The following is a 22,983-nucleotide window of genomic DNA, read 5'->3' as shown; positions in this document are numbered from 1 at the left end:
CTACATTTTATGTGAGTTTAACCTTTCCACATGCTGGGCATAATAGCTTACATGAAATGAAGTTGAGTAAACATCCGGGATCGTCTAGTGTCTATTCGACCAAAAGAACTATGAGCTGGGAAGTGAAAATAAAATCACATTCTGCCTACAAAAAAGAAGCAAAAGTGTGAGGGAGAAGAGACAGACAGGCCTGGGGCCTCAGAGAGAGCCCGTCTGGGGACATGGTTAGTGAGAAAGTTCTGATTTGCTGTTTGTTTGAGAAAAATTAAATGTCCACCAGCTTTCCCTTGTAAACATAAAGTATATGATGAGTTGCTACATGTTTAGGGCCCACTTGCTGCTGCAGCCATGACTGCTCTACTCTTCCTGGTAACTGGATCTGCGAGGTGGTGGGATGCCCTAGACAAGCCTGGAGGAGAGAGGGGGAGCTGACGCGGCCAGACCCCACAGGAAGTCTGCACGGGGTGAGTGGACAGAGGGAGGCAAGCCACCGAGAAGGCTGAGGATGGGGCGGCAGGGCCTCATGGAGCCAAGGGGGGAAGTGGCCCAGAGTGGGGGCCACTCTTCAAGAAGGAGGAGGAAGAGGAGGGGGGGAGGGGGAGCAGAGCGGGAGGAAATGATTTTGATGCAATAATGGGGTTGCATCAAACTTCTGCCCAGCAAAGAAAATAATCAACAGAGTGAAAAGACAACATACAAAATGCAAGAACATATTTGCAAGCTTTACCTCTGGTAAGGGGGTTATATCCAAAATATGTAAAAAATTCAAACAATTCAATAGCCAAAAGAAAAACAAAAGCCCAAGAGGTAGCCTAATTAAAAAATGGGCAAAGGACCTCAGGAGACATTTCTCAAAAGAAGACAGACAAATGGCCAAGAGGCGTCTGGAAAGGTGCTCAACATCACTAATTATCAGAAAAGCGCAGAGAAAAACCAAACCGTGAACTGACCTCACCTTTGCTAGAAACGGCTCTTCTCAAACACTTGTAAACTGTTGGTAAGACTGTCAGAAGGTACCCTGATAGATAACAGTATGCAAATTTCTTAAAAAATTAAAACTAGACCTGCCATATGGGCCAGTAATCCTCTTCTGGGTACACATCTGAAAGAGGTGTCTTGGAACAGACCCCCGCCCTCACATTCATTACAGCGTTCTTCACAAGATACAGAATGAGCTAAGTGTCTATTGATGAACTGACAACAGAAATGTGATACACACACACAGTGACATATTATTCAACCTTAAAGAAGAAGGAAATCCTGACTTGGGACAACATGGATGAACCAAAGAGCGTCGTACTAAGTGAAGAAAGGAAGGCCCAGAATGGCAAATACTGTATGATTTCACCTAGACGTGGAATCTCAGAAAGGTTGAACTCTCAGAAGCAGAGTAGAAAGGTGGTGGGCACAGCCAGGGTGTGGGGGCAATGGGAGATGCTGGTGAAAGGGTACAAGTTCACAGGGTTGTGGGATGAAGGAATTGTGGAGATCTGACTTGCAGAGTGCCACTATAGTTAATAATACTGCGTTCCGGCCGGCACGGGGGTCACGCCTGGCCACTATAGTTAATAATACTGCGTTCCGGCCGGCACGGGGGTCACGCCTGGCCACTATAGTTAATAATACTGCGTTCCGGCCGGCACGGGGGTCACGCCTGGCCACTATAGTTAATAATACTGCGCTCCGGCCGGCACGGGGGTCACGCCTGGCCACTATAGTTAATAATACTGCGCTCCGGCCGGCACGGGGGTCACGCCTGGCCACTATAGTTAATAATACTGCGTTCCGGCCCGCTCGGGGGTCACGCCTGGCCACTATAGTTAATAATACTGCGTTCCGGCCGGCACGGGGGTCACGCCTGGCCACTATAGTTAATAATACTGCGTTCCGGCCCGCTCGGGGGTCACGCCTGGCCACTATAGTTAATAATACTGCGTTCCGGCCGGCACGGGGGTCACGCCTGGCCACTATAGTTAATAATACTGCGTTCCGGCCGGCACGGGGGTCACGCCTGGCCACTATAGTTAATAATACTGCATTCCGGCCGGCACGGGGGTCACACCTGGCCACTATAGTTAATGATACTACATTATGGCTGGTGCCGGGGCCACACCTGTGATCCTAGCACTTGGGAGGCTGAGGCGGGTAGATGGCCTGAGCTCACAGGTTTGAGACAAGCCTTTCTTTTTTTTTTTTTGTAGAGACAGAGTCTCACCGTACTGCCCTTGGTAGAGTGCCGTGGCATCACACGGCTCACAGCAACCTCTAACTCTTGGGCTTACGCGATTCTCTTGCCTCAGCCTCCCGAGCAGCTGGGACTACAGGCGCCCGCCACAACGCCCAGCTATTTTTTTGTTGCAGTTTGGCCGGGGCTGGCCTTGAACCCGCCACCCTCGGCATATGGGGCCGGCACCCCACTCACTGAGCCACAGGCGCCGCCTGAGACAAGCCTTTCTAAAAATAGCCAGGCACTGTGGCGGGCGCCTGTAGTCCCAGCTAGTTGGGAGGCTGAGGCAAGAGAATCACTTGGGTCCCCGAGTTTGAGGTTGCTGTGAGCTATGATGTCACAGCACTCTACCAAGGGTGACAAACTGAGACTCTACCTCAAAAACAAAAAAAAAATACTGTATTATGTACTTTGCTAAGAGACTAGATCTTAAGTATTCTTATCACATAAACAAAATCATTACTTGAGGTGACGATATGTTCATTACTTATGGTAAGCATACAGTGTAGATGTATATTAAAATGTTACATTGTACGCTTCAAATATATACAATATTTGTCATGTGTATCTAAATAAGTCTGGGCAAAGAATATAAATATAATTAAAAAATAAAAACAATTTACATCAAAAGACATTATGAACAAACTTTGTACTTCTTTCTATCAAGCACTGTGAGAATTTTCTCCAGACCTCCATGAACATCTGGGAAGTTTCTGCCCTAGCATCTATCTGTTCTCCTTCCTGCCCCAGCCGCCATGCAGAGCTGCAGGGGTGCGGGGGTGGTCCTTCCACCCATACCCATGTCCCTGAGGCTTGCCCTGGCCGGTGTTTCCAGTGTGCCCAAGTAGCTCTCCCTCAGTCTCAGAAGCATGGCCCATCCATGGGAACGGCCATGTGTGCACCCCACCTTCCACCCTGCTGCCCTTGGGTTGTTCCCTTCCTTTTGACCCGCTTCCTTACACCTGTACCTCTTCCATCCTGTATTTCGTAGGCTCAAAAGAACATAGACCTATCTGATGGGTGATAAAACATGAGACAGATGGTATGACCTAGCAGCTTACCGGCCTTGGTCGGGGGAAGTGTGTGGTTTCCCATTCCCTGTCTGTTGGTGTTGACAAATGCTTTTGTCAAAAGTTGTCCGGCTAGGTTCAAGAAAGCATAAAACAGGCGAGGCTGAGAATAAATGTTTGCAGAATCCACAGTGAAAAAAAACAAAAGCTGCTGCTCTGTTTAGCAATGGCATTTCCTTCCCAGGGCTGGACTGAAGTCTCAAGTGCATCAGGACTGCGGCCTGCAGGTGCTCATATTGCCCAAGGGAGGCACTTTCAGTCCAGTGTCCTGGGAAAATCCAAGCTCTTGGATGAGGCAACCTCTTTCACGCTAAGGCTGTAACGATCTACTTTTCTCCTATGATTTACCCACCTCACAAAAGGAGCCAGCCTCTGCAAAATAAGACTTACAAAGAACCTTTTTAGGAGAAAGAAAAGTTGGATGAGCTGACTCCTTACCTACTTTTTGATTTTGTATCTACACCTGATGTTCTTAAAAGCCCTTCTGGGTGTGAACAGGAAATAATGAACAGAACAGGAGTGTTGCACTCAATGTAATAGGCTTTTAACCAGAGCACCGGCATGCTCTGTGCCGGTGTGGGAAGGGGAAATACAGTCTGCGGCCCACGTCCTCCTGGAGTTTAACTTCTGCTTGGTAATATTTGCCCTAAAAACAGAAAGAAAACCAAACTCCACACCACTAAGTGCTAAGCTCAATACAGTAAACCAAAAAGCATAAGAAAGATTTTCCCTGGGCAGTGGCTCAGGGATACGTGACCCTCCCCTGGTGGCCCACAGGGCACACATCAGGGCCTGGACTGTGCTTTGGATTCTGCTTTTTCTACCAACCCTTGGCTTTGCCACATTTCTCAGGATTCCAGGGTGATCAGAGTTCTGAGAATACAGTAAGTGCTCAGTAAATGCTTATTCTGGGTACCGCCATTGATGACTGTAGGGATGACCCCCAGGCAGCTAGAGGCCCCAGCTCCAGTGAGATGTGGGGCTGAAGGGCCTGGCTCTGCCAGTCACTAGCTCCCTCCCAGTGACTAGCTGTGTCACTTGGGCAAGTTGCTCATTACTCAGTCAGTAAGAGGAGAATGATAATAAGATATGATAATTATAACCTTATCATGTTAGGATGAAGAATAAATGAAATAGCCTATATAAAGAGCTTAGTACAATTGCCAAGTACATAGCCTAGCATATAGTGCCTAGTACACAGCCATTAACCAATCAAGTATTGCAATTATTATTATTATTATTATTATTATTATTATTATTCCTTCTCCCCAAGTAGGCATTTGCAGAGAAGTAAAAGTAATCACTCAAGACCTAGATATTTGGGTTTGAACTTGGCCCTGCCAATCTCCATAGACATGATTTTGGGCAAGTGAGTTTCAATGTCCTGATCTAAAAAAATGTTAATAATGTTTTATAACATTTAGCAACAAAGATAGGACAGTTGTGGCTTGATATGTATAATTTATAGCATTGCTTGAATTTGGAACAGAGTGGACAACCTACAATAAATCATAAATGATAGTATTTTATAAACAGAGAATGTTTAGATTAGCCACCAATGCTTACTTTTCCACTGAGGTGATGATGACTTTATCGAATTTTACTTTTCCACTTATTAACTTATCAGAAGTTCAGTTCACGGCAGGTGGCCGGAGCATCTGAACTCAGTGATCCTTGGTACGTCATGGTCCAGGGTTGTCTGCAGCCATTTGGGGAACCATTGGTAGCTGACACTAGTCCTTCTATTTAGAAAATTTTTTATTCAGTCTTTGACTCAAAGTAATATTGGAAGAAGTGCCTCAAGGCCTTTGAATAAAAGTACTGCTGATTATTGTCTGGATAGGAGGAAAGGCTTCTCCTATGAACCCTTAGCCCCTCTAGTTGAGTAGTTTATATTATGAAACTTGGCACTGTTAAGTAAGCCACATAAAACTGAACAATATTTGCAATAGTCCAGCACTCCTTGGGTGACAAGGAAGGGAACTAGAAGGAACAGGGCTAGGGAATCTGGTAGGCTCTTGGTACCATACAGGTGAGCTCCCCGTTGCCTGCACATCCTTTCAAAACAACATCTGGACAATGTGCCCAAGTAAAATGTGAGCTCAGTGGATTCTTTGCCACTCTGGCCACTCCTGGGGGACTTGGGCATGGTTGGGTTCAGGTTATTGCACCCCAAGACAAAGAACAAGAAGAACTATATTCTTCTTTCACGAAGGTGAGATGGCCTTAGGAAAGGGGGCTCCCTTTTCTCCAGATATGACATTGTTTTCTTTCCTAAGGGGCCTGGGTCTCTCCAAGTCTGTGTCACACCCTGCTGTCAGTGGCTCATTGTGGCCTTTGCGTAAAACTCCACAATCTTGAGCAAGGCGGTCACCCTCCCCCAGTCACCTGGCCCCATCGCCCAGTGCCCCTCCTCTGCTTATTCTGATCTAACCAGGTGTCTTAGCTTGGGCTGCTATCACAGAACACCACAGACCGGGGCTTAGACAAGAGGCATTTATTGTTCACAGTTCTGGAGGCTGAAAGTCCCACACCAATGTGTTGGCAGGTGCAGTGTCTGGCAAGGACCCCCACCCCCGGGCTATTCAACAGTCTGTCTTCTTGCTGCACCCTCACATGGCCTTTCCTCAGAGTTGCGTGTGCTAATGATTATGTTTAAAACATTGAGTTTGACTCTTTTATCAAGAATTCATTTTACCTGCCTGGCTCCAGAAGTAATGCGAAGTTGTAGTCCAGCTCTGGTGTTAAGGGACTGGTAGGTTTACACTCCCTTCCTCTCAAATTCATATGTGAAGCTCTAACTCCCAACATAATGGTATTTGGATTTGGGGTCTTTGGGAGGTGATTAGACTTACATGAGGTCGTGAGAGCTGCCCAATGATGATATTAGTGTCTTGATAAGAAGAATAAGCGTGATCTCCTTCTCTCCTTCCACCACACACTGACACATGCGTGTACATATTGACTGTCTATCTTATCTATAAGGCTTCCAGTCAAAGGAGGCTACTGGGGTGAAGTTTTGGAGGAGTCAAAATTTAAATGTGGATTTTTGACTGCCTGGGGTGTCAGTGCTCCTAACCCCCACCTTGTACAGGGTCAACTGTTATCAAAGAGAACCTAAGACAACCTCATACATGATAAGTGGTCAATAAATATGCCATGAAGTGAATTAATTTAAAAACACAAATCTGAAGGGCCGGGTATATGCTCACACCTGTAATCCTAGCCCTCTGAGCTCAGGAGTTGGAGACCAGCCTGAGCAAAGCAAGACCCCGTCTCTATTAAAAATAATAAATAGCTGGGTTCTGTGCCAGGCACCTGCAATCCCAGCTACTTGGGAGATGAGACAAGAAGATCGCTTGAGCCTAAGAGTTTGAGGTTGCTATGAGCTATGACACCAGGGCACTCAACCTCAGGGTGACTGAGTGAGACTCTGTCTCAAAAAAAACTCCATAAACCTGAGAAGTTGTGCCACCTGCTATCAGGTACAGAGATGATAGCTTTTCATACGTCTCTTTTCTTAGTTCCCACCACTCTTTCAGGTACAAAATGATTTATTTTAAATTCGTTTTCTCTAGAGCCATAGAAAAAATCTTCTAGGAGCGCAGTGTGGGGTTTTTATGCACAATCTGAAATAGTCCCTGGCTTTATGCCTGCCCTGTGCCTATGAAGCTAAGCCATGTAGGGCTGAGCCACCGCACACATGTGACTCTGTGCTCACAGCACAGTTGCACCTGAGCAATGGGTTCCTATTTGCTCTTCTCCTTACCTACTCCAGAATCAGGTGGCACCAGAACAGAACTTGCTCAGTGTTCATCTGTATTTCATCATGCTGATATATTTTAAAGGTAAAGCAGAACGCATAATCAGAAGGCCATTAGGAGGGACATATGACTTAAAAATTTCATTTGTACACTCACATGCATTTTACAAATATTAGGGGATGGGGGGGTAAAAGGCATCTCAAAATCACCCAACTGATAACTGAAAATAGTAGGAAAAGGGAAAAATCATGTGGACAATTTCATGTGAAATCATTCCTGAGGTGACTTATCTAGGAAGAGGTGCTAAAATAGTATTTTAAATAGAAATAAATAGGAACTGTGACAATGAGAATATCTTAAAAGTAACCAGAGGAAAATAGACATGTTCTATAGAGAGAGGCAAAGATAGAGATTCTAGCAGATTTCTCATTGGGAATAATGTGAGCCGGGAGACGACAGGGCAGCATTGTTAAGGTGTGTCCACCCAGATGTCTACGTTCAAAGATATATCATTTTTTAAAAGATGAAATAAATTCCTTTTAAGAAAAACAAAGAAACAAATGCCAGAAATGTTTTTTTTTTTTTAGCACTACAGTCTGTGTTTTTTCCCAAAATACTTTCTCAAATCCACCAATATTTGCTCCCTAAAAAACATTTTAAGAAAAAAGATAAAACCAAACTCTGCCCACCATTGATTTCTCAACTCGTTTCCACTTGTGTTCCTTTCATCACTGCCCACTAGATGAGAGAGAGGAACAAAGTCAGGGGGTAAAGTTTGAGGGGATATGAAAGGCAAGATAAAATAGAAATCAGGAAATGTGGTTAGCTTGAACCTTACTCCACCTATGTTTCAACCCTCTTGTTACCTAAGAATGACTTGTTCTTGAGAATTCAGCACAATACCCCAATTCCAGGAATTCAGTAGGAGGCACCACCCAAGACACTTTGGCTTTCACCTCTACATACTGCAAGTTTATTTGCAGGAAGGAATTTCATAGCCAGGAAAGAGTAATGAATGCTTTCTTGCCCTTATTTCACATTTAAAATAGAGAGGTCCATTTAACTACTCATAAAAATGTTTTAACATTAAAATAGGAGTTTTTAAGCACTGCCTGGTCACTCTAGCTTTAAGTCATAAAAATGTGCAAATTCAACAATTAAAATAGTGACAAGCGTTGTCCACTTTATTCCACTATCATTGGGTTTCTTTCATGAAAATACAATAATGCACTGTGAATTCATTTGGGGGAAAGACTGATATTTTATAACATACTTTATACTTATGGAAAATATGTGAGTCTACCGGGAATAAAGACATTTTGATGTTTTCATTTACAGAGTAATTTCTATGCTGTATAGTAAAATGTGGGGATGTTAACAATGATGCCTGCCATCAGTTTGTAATCAAAGGCCGCCTAGTTTGTGTCTATTAACTGTCTGCCTGGTCAATTGCACATCCCTAGGACAGGCCTCAAGCTCTCATCCCACAACAAGGACAGTCACAGTACTGCCTGTGGTGCAGACTGACAGAGCCGGTGGCTGGGCACCACCTGGCACATGGAACGTGCTCAGCTAGTGGGGGCTACTTGTGTGATTTTATTTTATCCACAAGAAAGAAATGAAAGAGCAGAGCAGGGTGCCGGTCCCATATGCCAGAGGTGGCGGGTTCAAACCCAGCCCCGGCCAAAAAAAAAAAAAAAAGAAAGAAATGAAAGAGCAGGGAAGGAAAAGAGACTCAATGGGTAAGGAGAGGAATTTGGACAAAGGGAGTTGTAGTGGGGCAGCTGTGTGGGCTGGGGAAAGACACTTTTACCATTTCTTAGCATCTATTGGGGACCCCGCTCTGAAACATTTTGTAAGCCCCTTTATCCAGGTAATGATTGAGGTGTTGCTCCCTTCTGAGTACAGTGGTGTGGGCCTCCTAGAAAACAATTGGCTTCATTGAACTTTTTTTTTTTGTGGGTGTGTTCACTCTTACGTAAGTCGATAAAGTCATGGGTTTATAAGACACACTGCTTTTTGGACACTGCTGTCCAGTCCCAACATGGAGCGTAAGGAAGTGGTTCTTCTGCTTCTGTTATTTCTGAAATCAGGTAAGACTCAGGGTTTTTTTACTTGGATAATTTTGTTTCCTAGCAATGTATTAAAAGTCCATATGCTGCAGCTTCATGTGTAATTCATTTAATTTAGCTTTTAATTCATGACATAACCAGTTGAAAACCTCAGACTAGAAATTGCTCAAGAAATATGCTTAATTTCCCTGTGAATATTGTCAGGGTGCTGGGATGAATAGGTAGAGAAAATAATGGGTGACTTTTCAAAGCTCAATGACCCCAAATGGCTAGTTAAAAAAAAAAAAAAAGAAACTACACAAGGTAAGGGTATCTGACACACCTCCTGGTGAGGGGCATACCTATAATTGGGACTCTATCTAACAAATACAAACAATGTAACCTTAATTATACCCTCGTGTTAATCTGAAATTAAAAACAAACTATCAAACGCGCCTATAGATGGTCAATCTCTTTGCCTATTTCTCAGTTTGATTAATCTCTATCATCTTTGTTAAGGTGTCGTAATGCTCTTCCTTCCTCATTCACATAAGGAAATGTTTCTTTGGATAGATCCTGTTCCCTGACAAGTTTGTGAAGAGGATCTCAGCATTTCTCTATGGTTACAGCTTCAGAAAGGCTTTCCCTAGGCGTCACTTGTTCCTCAGGCCTGGAGAAATCACACGCATCAATTTGCCAAATAAATGTGCCCAATGGCAAGTCAACAAATGCTCGTTTTGAGCTTGGGTTGGACCAGGTGTTAACATGTCCTCGGCTAACACTGCTTAGGTAGCTGGTGGTGCAGGGAGGGTAGTATACTAATCCTCCTATCATAGGTAAAATAACCTAGACTTAGGAAAATCGTATCATTTGCCCATCGACTAAACTCCTAAGTCAAGAAAGTGAAGAAATTGGGATTTAAGAGAAGGAATTTAGTGTTTTCTCTCACTTTTTCAACTTTGCTTAAGCCTTTGATAAGACATTCTAGCCAGTAATGCCAGCACTTTGGGAGTGTGTGGCAAGATTGCTGTGGCCAGGGCTTCAGACCAGCATGGGAAACACTGTGAAACCCTGTCTTTACACAAATTGAAAAAATTGACTGGGAGTGGTGGCACACATCTGCAGTCTCAGCTACTTAGGAGGCTCAGGTGGGAGGATTGCTAGAGCATAGGAGGTTGAGGAGGCAGAGAGCTGAGATTGTCACCGCACTCTAACTCACACAACTGAGAAGGTCCCTGTTGTTGTGACCCGAGAAATGAGCCCCAGCACAGCGGACTCAGAGTCCTGCACACAAGGACTTTACCCCACAGCCTTGGCTCTGGCAGACAAAGGGAGAGAAGGCACCACAAAATGTACACACACACCGTTTTTTGACCCATGAGTGACAACATCGTATCAGCCCTTATCAAGGCTAACAGGCACCGCCTTGATCTGGTTATTTAAGGCCTTTTTATTAGAGGCTTTGGGGGCACATACATACAAGGCAACGTATGAGAGGGTAACAGTTTCATGTTTCATTTAAACAGGCAGTGCTTTGTTCAAGGCAGAAAGCTGTCAGGCTGAAGGACAGAGGAGCAATGAACTACAGATCCACGGATATTTGTGTTGGATTTAATAAGGGCAAGTTACAACCCACAGGAGAGACAGTGACAGTTACAGGATATTTGTAGGGTAGTTATCAGTTATTTTCTGATTTTCTAGTTTTATTTATATCTTATCTGTAAGCTGTTGATCTCTAGAAATTTCCCAGACTCTTTTCTCATCTGTTCTACCGGACATTCCAACCCCCCTTGCTATGTTAGTCAGGCATCACAGTGGAGGGACTGAAACTCGGGGCCGTAACCTACAGGAGATGTCTGGGAAGCCAGGCTATTCCAGCTTTCACACACACCCTGGTCCAGGAAAACCAGCAAGCAAAACAACCTATTCTAAATATGTCTCAGTAGTATTAAAAAAAAAAAAAACAACAAACCAGTTTTATTGAGATATAATTCACTTGTACAATTCACTCATTTAAGGCGTACTTTTGATATATTCAGAGTTAGACAACTATCACTACAGTAAATTTTAAAGTATTTTCATTATCCTGAGATGCAACTCTAATCTCCTTAACTGTTTGTCCAATCTGCAGCCCCCCCTACACTACTTTATGTGTTTAAAGATTTAACCAGTTTGTTGTAAACATTTCAAATTATATATAAAACCAGCACATTGTACTCCATAAATGCATTATGGTACACAGCTATGATTTAATAAAAAATAAATACTAAAAGAAAAATTAAGATTTGCCTATTTTGGATATCTCATACAAATGGAATCCTAAATTATTCTAGTGGTCTTCATATAAAGTATAGAAACTTGAAATTCAACCTGTAAATTTCCAAATATATTTTTACAAGTTATACTATAGAGTCAAATACATTTGAATTTAGTGGAAGCCATTCAAAGAAATACCAGACAGACTACAGAGCAGGAGAAGATTAAACAAAGATTTTTTTTGTGTGTGGGAAATTGGTGCGCGCATTGAGGCAGGGGGCATGAATATTCTAGCTCAGCCCATGGAAACTGGAACCTGGAACAGTATGAACTCACTCAGTGGGCTACACCCAAGGGTTAGGACAAATTTCTCTATCGTAGAATGAACAGTCATCTTACCCAACCTGGGGTGTGGCAGGGATTCTCATATCAGCAATTTTTGAAAGAAACGTTATTTACCCTGGTTTTGCATGGAAGTGACTTTCATCTTTCAATGTGATGCTGTGACTGGGGAGAAGGAAGAGTTTCCACTATTAGCAGTACGCAGTACAAGAGGATAGACAGCTCACATTTCACAGTAGGAACTGTTTTCTCTTACGCACTAGGCCAAGTACATGTACACACTACAATCATTAAAAATCCTACATTATTAATAAAATACATTTGCTTTGGTAACAATATCAACTATATTTTTCTATAATGAAAAATACTTTTTTCCACTAAAAGATTTCTCTAATATTTCTTTCTACCAAATAATATGAAACATGTTAAGCCCCACTGATGGATTAAGAAGTCCTAGAAGAGAATAAGAAAAAAAACAATTAGGGACAAGATATCAAATTAGAAATAAAAAAGCAATGAAATCTTTTGGGTTATCTTTTGGGACATCAGGTCCTAAGGTGGACCTCAGCAGCTGTACCCCATGAGACATGAGAACGTGGCACACTTAAATATTCCTTCTGTACAACACTTCACAATTAGAATTTCTTTCAGCACAAGTCAGTAGCTGATGAAATGTTTCACCTTCAATGTGTGAGAAAAAAATACTATGCGTTCAATCTTGAAAGATAATTTTGCTGCATATAGACATAAAGGAGAGAATTTATTTGACCACCGTAAAGATGATACTCCAGTACCTTCTGTTTCTGACTTGGAGTCTTATCTTTGTCCCTAGGGCTCCATATTTTCTCACTGAAGCTGCCATGAGACTTGCTCTCAGCTTAGCTTTCTAGCACGTGGCCTCTGCATCTCGGCGTGTTGCGTCTTCCCTTCCTCTTTCCAGTGTGCAGGGTTTTTCAAGCATGTTCAGTAGGTGGGGACTTGATGATCAGTTGTCTGTCAGAATTCTGAGGCAGCATCCGTTGAAATATTTCTCCTTCAACTTCTCTCTCTCTTTCCCCCATTTTGCACTTTAACTGCCCAGTTGTTAGGCCATGGCGTGTTATTTCCTAACTCTTGATGGATTGTTCTTCTGTTTGTTTTATCTGTCACTCTTTTTTTACTTGTTTCTTTGCATGTGTGGCAAACCATCTTCAGATTCACTGATGATTTGCTCAGTGGGGTGTAGTCCCATGATGAGCCCATTGAGAGAATTTTCACCTCTGAACTCATGAGTTTGGTTTCTACCACTTCATTTTACACTTTTTGTGAGTTTTCGTGACTTTGCTGAACCCCTCATCATTGCGCACATGCTGTGTAGTTTCCCAGATGATCTTCTAACACTTCACGCTCAATAACCTTACAAACCTAGTCTGGACTTCCTAGAATCAGTTCTCTCCGAGACTGGTGTCTTGATTAGCCAATGGGAATTTTTCTTCTTGGCAGTTTTGGTGTGTCCTATAATGTTTTAATCCAATGCTGGAGTGTGACCAGCACGTTAGGCTGGACTACAGTAGGTATTCTTCTACTTGGGTGTGGGCCCTTCTCTGCCTTTGCCCATAGGTAGTGTGGCTTGCTGACTCCGTGTAGCCAGCAGCTGAAATGAGTGGGGCTCCCTGGACAGGATGTACAGCGCAGGCTTTCAGTTCCCAGGATGGGCTGCTGGGACCTGGTGCTGAGAGTGGGCTCTGGGGTGCTGAAGAGTTTTCTGTGTGTTGCTATACCACGTTCAGATCAGAGCCTTCACCGAGTGCTTGCACAACAGAGGGGCTGTCCCTCCACTTCAGGGGCCCCCGTCAGTAGACTGCTGTTGGTTGTCCTGGAATGCTCAGTGTTTGGTGGAAGTGGGCACATGCTCTGTCTCCGTGGGCCACCCAGAGTCCTAGGCAGACTGTGCGAAAGTGGGCTGTGGAAGGCCTGATTTTGAAGGGCTCTTGGTGCTGCCCCTCTAGGTCACTGACTCTGGGCTGGGCCTTGAGTGGAAGAGAAGTCTACTTGTGCTTGGTGCCACTGCAGCATCCTGGGTGCCAGAGGGTTCCTAGTCTCTCCTCCAGGGAAGATGATGTTTACCTCTAGCCTTTCTAGAGAAACTGTGGAATTTGGCCTATAGACCAGTCATAGGATAATTTCCTGCCCTGTTCCCCAGAAGTTGACTGTGGTGCCATTGCCTGAGCAAGTGATGTGGGGAAATATGCAAAGGTTTTTTATTTTTTATTTTATTATTTTTTTTTTTTGTAGAGACAGAGTCTCACTTTATGGCCCTCGGTAGAGTGCCATGGCATCACACGGCTCACAGCAACCTCCAACTCCTGGGCTTAAGTGATTCTCTTGCCTCAGCCTCCCGAGTAGCTGGGATTACAGGCGCCCACCACAAGGCCCGGCTATTTTTTTTTTGGTTGCAGTTCAGCCGGGGCCGGGTTTGAACCCGCCACCCTCGGTATATGGGGCCGGCGCCCTACCAACTGAGCCACAGGCGCCGCCCAGAAATATGCAAAGGTTTTAAGTGCAAACCCAATGATAGCCATTCTGTCTGACTTGGTTATATCCTCCCTGAATTTTAAAGTGAGTATTGGGTGATTAAAGTTGTGGAATGCATGAAGTAACTATACTTTTTCTTAAGGGGGGCTATACATCTCCCTGGTCGAAAGTATCGACAAACAATGATACTGTCCAGAGAATTATGTACTAAATCTTCTGTGAATTATTTCAAATTTTCACAATTCCACTGATTGTTCACTGTGATTTCATTGGATTTACTTTTAGTACAAACTGAACAAAATCATGTGGTTCAGGACTGTTACCAGGGCGATGGACAGTGTTACAGAGGTACAGTATCAACCACTGTGACAGGAAGAAAATGTCAATCTTGGCTGTCTATGACACCACACCAGCACTCGAGGACCCCAGCCAACTATCCAAATGGGTATGTGTTTGAATTTCCCCACAAGAGAAGCAACAGCTAGCTGAAACTGCTGTTCCCAGAGCTGTGTTTCAAGTTCACTGCTTAGAACCACAATTCCTGTGGTCCAGAGTGTTAGGCAGAATGTGTAGGAACCTAGCTTTGGAGCCAACATTCTGAGAGAAGACACATTAGAGACTGGCTGTCATGCCTGATCGTTTTGTAGAAACACGTGATACACATGGGTGCAGGTGCCCAGGGAACAAGAATGGAAAGTTCAGAAGAACAAATGAACAAACCCTTAGGAAAGGTGCCAGGTCACGGCCCCCACTACGTACCAGGTTTCAACCATGCAATTCTATCACTCCTGCCTACAACCTCCAAGAGGAGTTTGTGTTTGCCACTTTTACCTAGGGTTTAAAGTCATGATTTGAACCATACTCTGATACACACACACACAAACTGCCTTAGCCCAACACACTGGGTCTGTAGCAGTAGTGGTCTGACTGGGATATCCGGTGCTAGGAAATGAGGAGCAAAAGCAGGAGGGCAGGTGGGAGGCAGAAGTATACAGGTGCTGAGAAGTACAAAGGCCGAGCACACGGACTAAAGCACCTGTCTGACCAGACAAGACTTTCTGCCATCAACAAGGGTGAAATATACAGAAAAAGTGTTTAAACCTGTTGGATAAAGAACAGCCTAGGACTGAGCTCATTGACAATGGGAAATAGATGTGGTCAACCCCATCTGCCTGGTGGATTTCTTCCTAGAGCCCCATGGTAAGAGGAAAAAAGGAAATTAGAGAAATCAGTGACATTCAATGTGAAAGGCAATGGGTGAATGGTCGAGTAGTAATTCAGTGAAAGAAAAGGTTCTATGTGCCCCTGAAGACTTTCCATCCCTTGGTGACATGTATTATTTTGGCATTGACAGTGGCTTGGAGGGGAACTACTGCAGGAATCCAGATGATTCTGGACGCCCTTGGTGTTACACCACTGATCCGAGCGTCAGGTGGGAGTACTGCAACCTGACACAGTGCTCAGAGGCCCAGGTTCCCAGTGAAGAGGCTCCTACTGAGCAGGGTAAGAAATCCCTGACATCCACCTCCTTAGGACGTCCTGAGGAGACGAGATGAAATATCTTCCCAATGCACAAGCCTTCCATGTTAAAAGTGTGTTCGGGTACTGCTGGAGGGTCTTCCCTATGGAAGGAGGCCACTATGTCCCCACTTCCCCCTGGGGGAGCCAAAGCTGTGATTGGTGGCACAATGTGGGTGACAGCAGATTTGAACACTTGTGCAAATCCTCCAGGGCCCTTTCCTTACCACACACCTTGGCTTGAAGCTGGAGATGCTAGAGTACACCCACGTGTCCGTCGGGTGCCATATGCCTTCTGTCCAGAGCTTCACTAGAGCATTAGTAGCAATGCCTTTCAACTTTTCTGCATCTGGAAATTTCCTGATTTTCCTGTAAGGTTTTCAAACTAGTTTTGCTTATTGCAGGTCCAGAGGTGTTGGACAGTTTTCTTAGTTTGACCACTGGAAAGATGACACTCCCTCAGCTCCTGTTTCTGACTAGGAGTCTTTCCTTTGTTCACTAGGGTTCCATACATCTTTTGTCCCTGGCTGCCATGAGACTTGCTCTCATCTTTGCATTTTACCACTTTAACTCTGTATCTCACTTTGTCAGTCTTCTCTTCTGGTATTTTTCGGGCTTGGCCTTTCCTGAGCTTGCTGATATGTGGAGCTTTGATGTTTTAGTAATTTGTTTCAGTGGATTGTTACTCACTATCTGTTGAACTATTTCTCCTTCATCTTCCCTTTTTTACTCTCCCCACTCCCGCTCTCTCTCTCTCTCTCTCTCTCCCCCATTTTGCACACTAAGCAAAGTTAGGACATTGCTTGTTGTTTCCTAACTCTCAAAGGATTGTTCTTCTCATTGAACTCTCTGTAACGCTTTCATTATTTGTTTGCGTGCCAGTTAGGAGTATTTCTTTTAAGCCATCTTTAGGGTCACTGATGATTTGCTCAGTGGGCTGTAGTCCCTTGAAGAGCACACTGAGAGAATTCTCACCTCTGACCTCAAGAGTTTGGTTTCTACCATTTCATTTTATGCTTTTTGAGAATTTCCATGTCTTTGCTGAACTCCAAATCATTTCACACATGCTGTGTACTTTCCCAGATGATCTTCTAACACTTCACTCAGTGAATCCCACCCAGTCTGGGATTTCCTGGATCCAGTCAACTCCGAGGCTGGTGTCTTGATCAGCCCATAGGGATTTTTCTTCTTGGCTGTGTTGCTGTGTCCTGTAATGTTTTGATCCAATGCTGGACGTCAGACCAGCACGTTAGGCTGGACTGCAGTAGGTATTCTTCCTTCTTGGATGTGGGCCCTCCTCTGCTTTTGTCCATTGGTAGTGTGGCTTACTGAGCCCATGTAGCCAGCAGCTGAAATGAGCAGGGTTCCCTGGACAGGATGTACAGGCTTTCTGTTCCCGCAGTGATGAGCTGTTAGGACCTGGTGCTGAGAGTGGGCCCTGGGGTGCTGAAGAGTTTTCTCCGTGTTGCTAAACCACGCTTAGATTGGAGCCTTCACTGAGTGCCTGTACCACAGGGGGGATGTCCCTCCACTTCATGGGTCCCCATCAGTAAACTTGTTGGTTGTCCTTGAATGCTCAGTGTTCGGTGGAAGTGGGCACATTCTCTGTCTCACTGGTTCACCCAGAGTCCTAGGCCAACTGTGCAAATGTGGGCTGTGGCAGGTCTGGTTACAGAGGGCTCTTGGTATACCCCTCTAGGTCACTTTCCCTGGGCTAGGCCTCAAGTGGAAGAGAAGTCCATATGTGCTTGTACAGTGTCCTGCATGACAGAGGGTTCCTTGTCTCTCATCCGGCATAGATGTTTGACTCTAGCCCCATCAGAGAAACTGTGGATTTTGGTCTATAGACTAGACACAGGACAATTTCTAGCCCTATCTCCCAGAAGCTGACCATGGTGGCCTTGCCTGAGCAAGTGATGTGTGGAAATGTACAATGGTTTTATGTATGAACCTAATGATAGCCATGCTGTCTGACTTGGCCGTCTTCTTCCTGAATTTTAAACTCAGTATTTCCAAGTAAGTTGGGTGATTAAGGTTCTAGCATGCTATGAATTGCTGGTGGTTTCTCTGGGGAGGAGCTGTACATCTGTCTGCTCCTAGAAAAAAGACAACAGTGGTAATTCCCAGAGAGGAAGGCCCTTTTTTGTTTTTAATTGCTTCCCATGTTTCTCTATTCTGCTCATTCTTCAGCTTGATTTCTTCTATTTACATCTTAGCACCAACAGAGCAGGACTGTTACCAGGGTGATGGACACGATTACCGAGGTACAGCATCAACCACGGTCACAGGAAGGAAATGTCAATCTTGGCTGTCTATGACACCACACCAGCACTCGAGGACCCCAATCAACTACCCAAATGGGTATGTGTTTGATTTTCCCCCACGAGAGAAGCAACATCTGACTGAAACTGCTGTTCCTAAAGCTCTGTTTCAAGTTCACTGCTTAGGAACTTCATCCCCTTGGTCCAAAGTATGAGACAGAACATGTAGGAACACAGCTTTGGAGTCAACATTCAGAGAGAAGACACATTAGAGACTTGTTGTCATGCCTGAGTTGTTTTGTAGAAACATGTGATACACATGGAAGGAGGTGCCCAGGGAACATGAATGGAAAGGTCAGAAGAACAAATGAACAAACACTTAGGAACAGCACCAGGCCACAGCCCCCACTACAGATCCATGCAATCTTCAAAACATGCAATTCTATCATTCCAGCCTCCAACCACCAAGAACAGTTTGTGTTTGCACTTTTACCTAGAGTTCGAGGTCAAGATTTGAACCACACTCTGATACACACACACACAAACTGCCTTAGCCTAACACACTGGGTCTGTAGCAGTAGTGGTCTGACTGGATATCTGGTGCTAGGACATGAGGAGCAAAAGCAGGAGGGCAGGTGGGAGGCAGAAGTATACAGGTGCTGAGAAGTACAAAGGCTGAGCACATGGACTAAAGCACCTGTCTGACGGGACCAGCCTTTGTGCCATCAACGAGGGTGAAATATATAGAAAAAGTGTTTACACCTGTTGGACAAAGGACAGCCTAGGACTGAGCTCATTCACAATGGGAAATAAATGTGGTCAATTCCATTAGTCGGGTGGATTTCCTCCTAGAGCCCCATGGTAAGAGGAAGAAAGGAAATTAGAGAAATCAGTGACATTCAATGTGAATGGCAATGGGTAAATGGTTGAGTAGTAATTCAGTGAAAGAAAAGGTTCTCTGTGCCCCTGAAGACTCTCCCTCCCTTAGTGACATATATTATTTTGGCATTGACAGTGGCTTGGTGAGGAACTACTGCAGGAATCCAGATAATTCTGGACACCCTTGGTGTTACACCACTGATCCAAGTGTCAGGTGGGAGTACTGCAACCTGACACAGTGCTCAGAGGCCCAGGTTCCCAGTGAAGAGGCTCCTACTGAGCAGGGTAAGAAATCTCTGACACCCACCTCCTTAGCACGTCGGGAGGAGACGAGATGAAATATCTTCCCCATGCATAAGACTTCTATGTTAAAAGTGTGTTTGGGGGGATAGCGCCTGTGGCTCTAAGGGGGAGGGCGCCAGTCCCATAGGCTGGAGGTGGTGGGTTCAAACCCAGCCCTGGCCAAAAACTGCAAAAAACAAACAAACAAACAAAACAACAACAACAACAACAACAAAAAAGTGTGTTTGGGTGCTGCTGGAGGGTCTTCCCTGTGGAAGGAGACCACAGCATCTCCCCACCTCCCAAACCCCCCAGGGCCAGGGAAGCCAGAGCTGTGATTTGTGGCACAATGTGGGTGATGACAGGTTTGAACACTTGTGCAAATCCTCCAGGGCCCTTTCCTTACCACTCACCTTGGCTTGAAGCTGTTGATGCTAGAGTCCACCCACGTGTCCATCGGGTGCCATATGCCTTCTGTCCAGAGCTTCACCTGAGCATTGGTAGCAATGCCTTTCAGCTTCTAGACATCTGGAAATTTCCTGACTTTTCTTTGAGGCTTTCAAACTAGTTTTGCTTGTTTCAGGTCCAGAGGTGATGGACAATTTTCTTTATTTGACCACGGTAAAGATGATATTCCGTCATCCCGTCTGACTAAAAGTCTTAGCTTTGATCTCTAGGGTTCCATATATCTTTTGTCTCTGGCTGACAAGAGACTTGCTCTCCTCTTTGCTTTTTACCACTTGGACTCTGCATCTCACTCTGTTGAATCTTCTCTTCCAGTATTTTTTAGGTTTGGCCTTTCTGAAGCTGGTTGAATATGTGGAACGTTGATATTCTATAGTGTTTCAGTAGATTCTTAGCCACTATCAACATGTTGAACTATTTCTCCTTCATCTTTTCTCTCTCCATCTTCCAAGTCCTGTGGACTCTCTCTCTCTCACCTTCTCTCTATGTCTCCCCACCACCACCCCCATTGTGCACATTAAGTGCCCAGAAGTTTGGCCATTGCATGTTATTTCCTAACTCTTGAAGGATTGTTTGGTGTCTTCTGTTTGTTTTCTCTGTCACTCTTTTTTCACTTGTTTCTTTGCATGTGTGGCAGTTAGGGGCATTTCTCTTAGTCCATCTTCAAGTTCACAGATGATTCAGTCAGTGGTGTGTAGTCCCCTGATGATGAGCCCATTGAAAGAATTCTCACCTCTGAACTCATGAATTTGGTTACTATCATTCTCATTTTATGCTTTTTGAGAGTTTTCGTGACTTTGCTGAACCTCCCTATCATCGCACTCATGCTGTGCACTTTCCCAGATGATCTTCTAAGACTTTACTCATGATAACCTTACAAGTCCAGTCTGAGACTTCCTAGATCCACTCTGAGACTTCCTAGGGATTTTTCTTCTTGGCTGTGTTGCTGTGTCCTATAATGTTTTAATCCAATGTTGGACGTATGACTCCAGCCTCCACCTTAGGCTAGACTGCAGTAGGTATTCTTCCTTCTTGGATGTGAGCCCTCCTCTGCCTTTGCCCATAGGTAGTGTGGGTCAAAGAGTCCATGTAGCCAGCAGCTGAAATGAGTGGGATTCCCTGGACAGGATATGTAGCACAGGCTTTCAATTCCTGCAGTGGTGGGCTGCTGTGACCTGGTGCTAAGAGGAGGCTCTGGGGTGCTGAAGAGTTTTCTGTGTGTTGCTATACCATGCTCAGATTGGAGCCTTTGCCAAGTACTTGCACAACAGAGGGGGATGTGCCTCCACTTCAGGGGCCCCCATCAGTAGACTGCTGTTGGTTGTCCTTGAATGCTCAGTTTGTGGTGGAAGTGGGCACATGCTCTGTCTCTCTGGTCCACCCAGAGTCCTAGGCAGACTGTGCGAAAGCGGGCTGTGGAAGATCTGATTTTGGAGGGCTCTTGGTGCTCTCCCTCTAAGTCACTGTCTCTGGGCTAGGCCTCAAGTGGAAGATAAGTTGAGTTGTGCTTGTTACCACCTCAGCGTCCTTGGTGCCAGAGGTTTCCCTGTCTCTCCTCCAGCAAAGATGATGTTTGACTCTAGCTCCATCAGAGAAACTGTGGATTTTGGCCTATAGACTAGATGCAGAACCATTTCCCGCCCCATGCCCCAGAAGCTGAGTATGTTGGTCTTACCCAAGCAAGTGATGTGGGGAAATGTGCAAAGGTTTCAAGTATGAACCCATTGATAGCCATTCTGTCTGACTTGGCCATGTTCTTCCAGAATTTTACATTCAGTATTTCCAAGCAAGTTGGATGATTAAGGTTCTAGCATGCTATGAATTACTGGTGGTTTCTCTGGGGAACAGCTGTACATATGTGTGCTCCTAGAGAAAAGGCAGCAGTGGTAACTTCCGGAGGGGAAGGTCCTTTCTTGTCTTCCATTGCTTGCCATGTTTCTCTATTCTGCTCATTCTTCAGCTTGATTTCTTCTATTTACATCTTAGCACCAACTGAGCAGGACTGTTACCAGGGTGATGGACATGGTTACCGAGGTACAGCATCAACCACAGTCACAGGAAAGAAATGTCAATCTTGGCTGTCTATGACACCACACCAGCACTCAAGGACCCCAGCCAACTACCCAAATGGGTATGTGTTTGATTTTCCCACAAGAGAAGCAACATCTGACTGAAACTGCTGTTCCCAAAGCTCTGGTTCAAGTTCACTGCTTAAGAACACCATCCCCTTGGTCCAAAATGTGAGGAAGAATGTGCAGGAACATAGCTTTGGAGTCAACATTCTGAGAGAAGACATATTAGAGACTGGTCATGTTTGATCGTTTTGTAGAAACACATTATACATGTGGATGGAGGTGCCCAGGGAACATGAATGGAAAGGTCAGAAGAACAAATGAACAAACACTTAGGAACAGCACCAGGCCACAGCCCTCACTACATATCCATGCAATCTTTCAACCATGCAATTCTATCATTCCAGCCTCCAACTTCCAAGAGGAATTTGTGTTTACCAATTTTACCTAGGGTTTGAAGTCAAGATTTGAACCACACTCAGATACATACCACACACACACACAAACTCATGTAGCCAAACACACTGGGTCTGTAGCAGTAGTGGTGGGTCTGTAGCAGTAGTGGTCTGAATGGATATCAGGTGCTAGGACATGAGGAGTAAAAGCAGGAGGGCAGGTGGGAGGCAGAAGTATATAGGTGCTGAGAAGTACAAAGGTCAAGAACACGGACAAAAGCACAAGTCTGAGCTGACCAGCCTTTGTGTCATCAAAGAGGGTAAAATATACAGAAAAAGCATCCTCACCTTTTGGATAAAGACAGCCTACGACTGAGATCATTCACAATGGGAAATAGATGTGGTCAACCCCATTAGTCCAGTGGATTTCTTCCTAGAGCCCCATGGTAAGAGGAAGAAGGGAAATTAGAAAAATTAGTGACACTCAGTGGGAAAGGCAATAGGTGAACAGTAGAGTAGTAATTCAGTGAAAGAAAAGGTGTTGGGTACTCTTGACCACTTTGCCACACTGGGTGATCTGTATTATTTTGGCATTGGCAGAGGCTTGGTGAGGAACTACTGCAGGAACCCAGATGATTCTGGACGCCCTTGGTGTTACACCACTGATCCGAGTGTCAGATGGGAGTACTGCAACCTGACACAGTGCTCAGAGGCCCAGGTTCCCAGTGAAGAGGCTCCTACTGAGCAGGGTAAGAAATCTCTGACATCCACCTCCTTAGGACGTTAGGAGGAGACCCCGATGTGCAAGTCTTCCATGTTAAAAGTGTGTTTGGGTGCTGCTGGACGGTCTTCCCTGTGGAAGGAGGCCAACGTGTTCCCCTTGGGGG

General features: G+C 44.8%; 1 protein-coding gene across 1 annotated transcript in view; it reads left to right on the top strand.

Annotated features, from left to right (window-relative positions):
* Positions 1-9,089: 9,089 nt before the first annotated feature.
* The window catches only part of LPA (lipoprotein(a)), a 116,319-nt gene continuing 102,425 nt past the window's right edge, over positions 9,090-22,983 (top strand). The window contains exons 1-7 of the mRNA XM_053590620.1: positions 9,090-9,154; positions 14,510-14,669; positions 15,579-15,727; positions 17,959-18,103; positions 19,019-19,167; positions 21,616-21,760; positions 22,697-22,845. Coding sequence (XP_053446595.1) covers positions 9,106-9,154; positions 14,510-14,669; positions 15,579-15,727; positions 17,959-18,103; positions 19,019-19,167; positions 21,616-21,760; positions 22,697-22,845 — 946 coding nt within the window. The 5' untranslated portion in view covers positions 9,090-9,105. The remainder of the gene's footprint in view (positions 9,155-14,509; positions 14,670-15,578; positions 15,728-17,958; positions 18,104-19,018; positions 19,168-21,615; positions 21,761-22,696; positions 22,846-22,983) is intronic.

Source organism: Nycticebus coucang, chromosome 5, assembly GCF_027406575.1.
Source record: "Nycticebus coucang isolate mNycCou1 chromosome 5, mNycCou1.pri, whole genome shotgun sequence".
NCBI lineage: Eukaryota > Metazoa > Chordata > Mammalia > Primates > Lorisidae > Nycticebus > Nycticebus coucang.
Note: the sequence above shows the minus strand (reverse complement) of the source record. Positions and strands in the feature narration are given on the sequence as shown.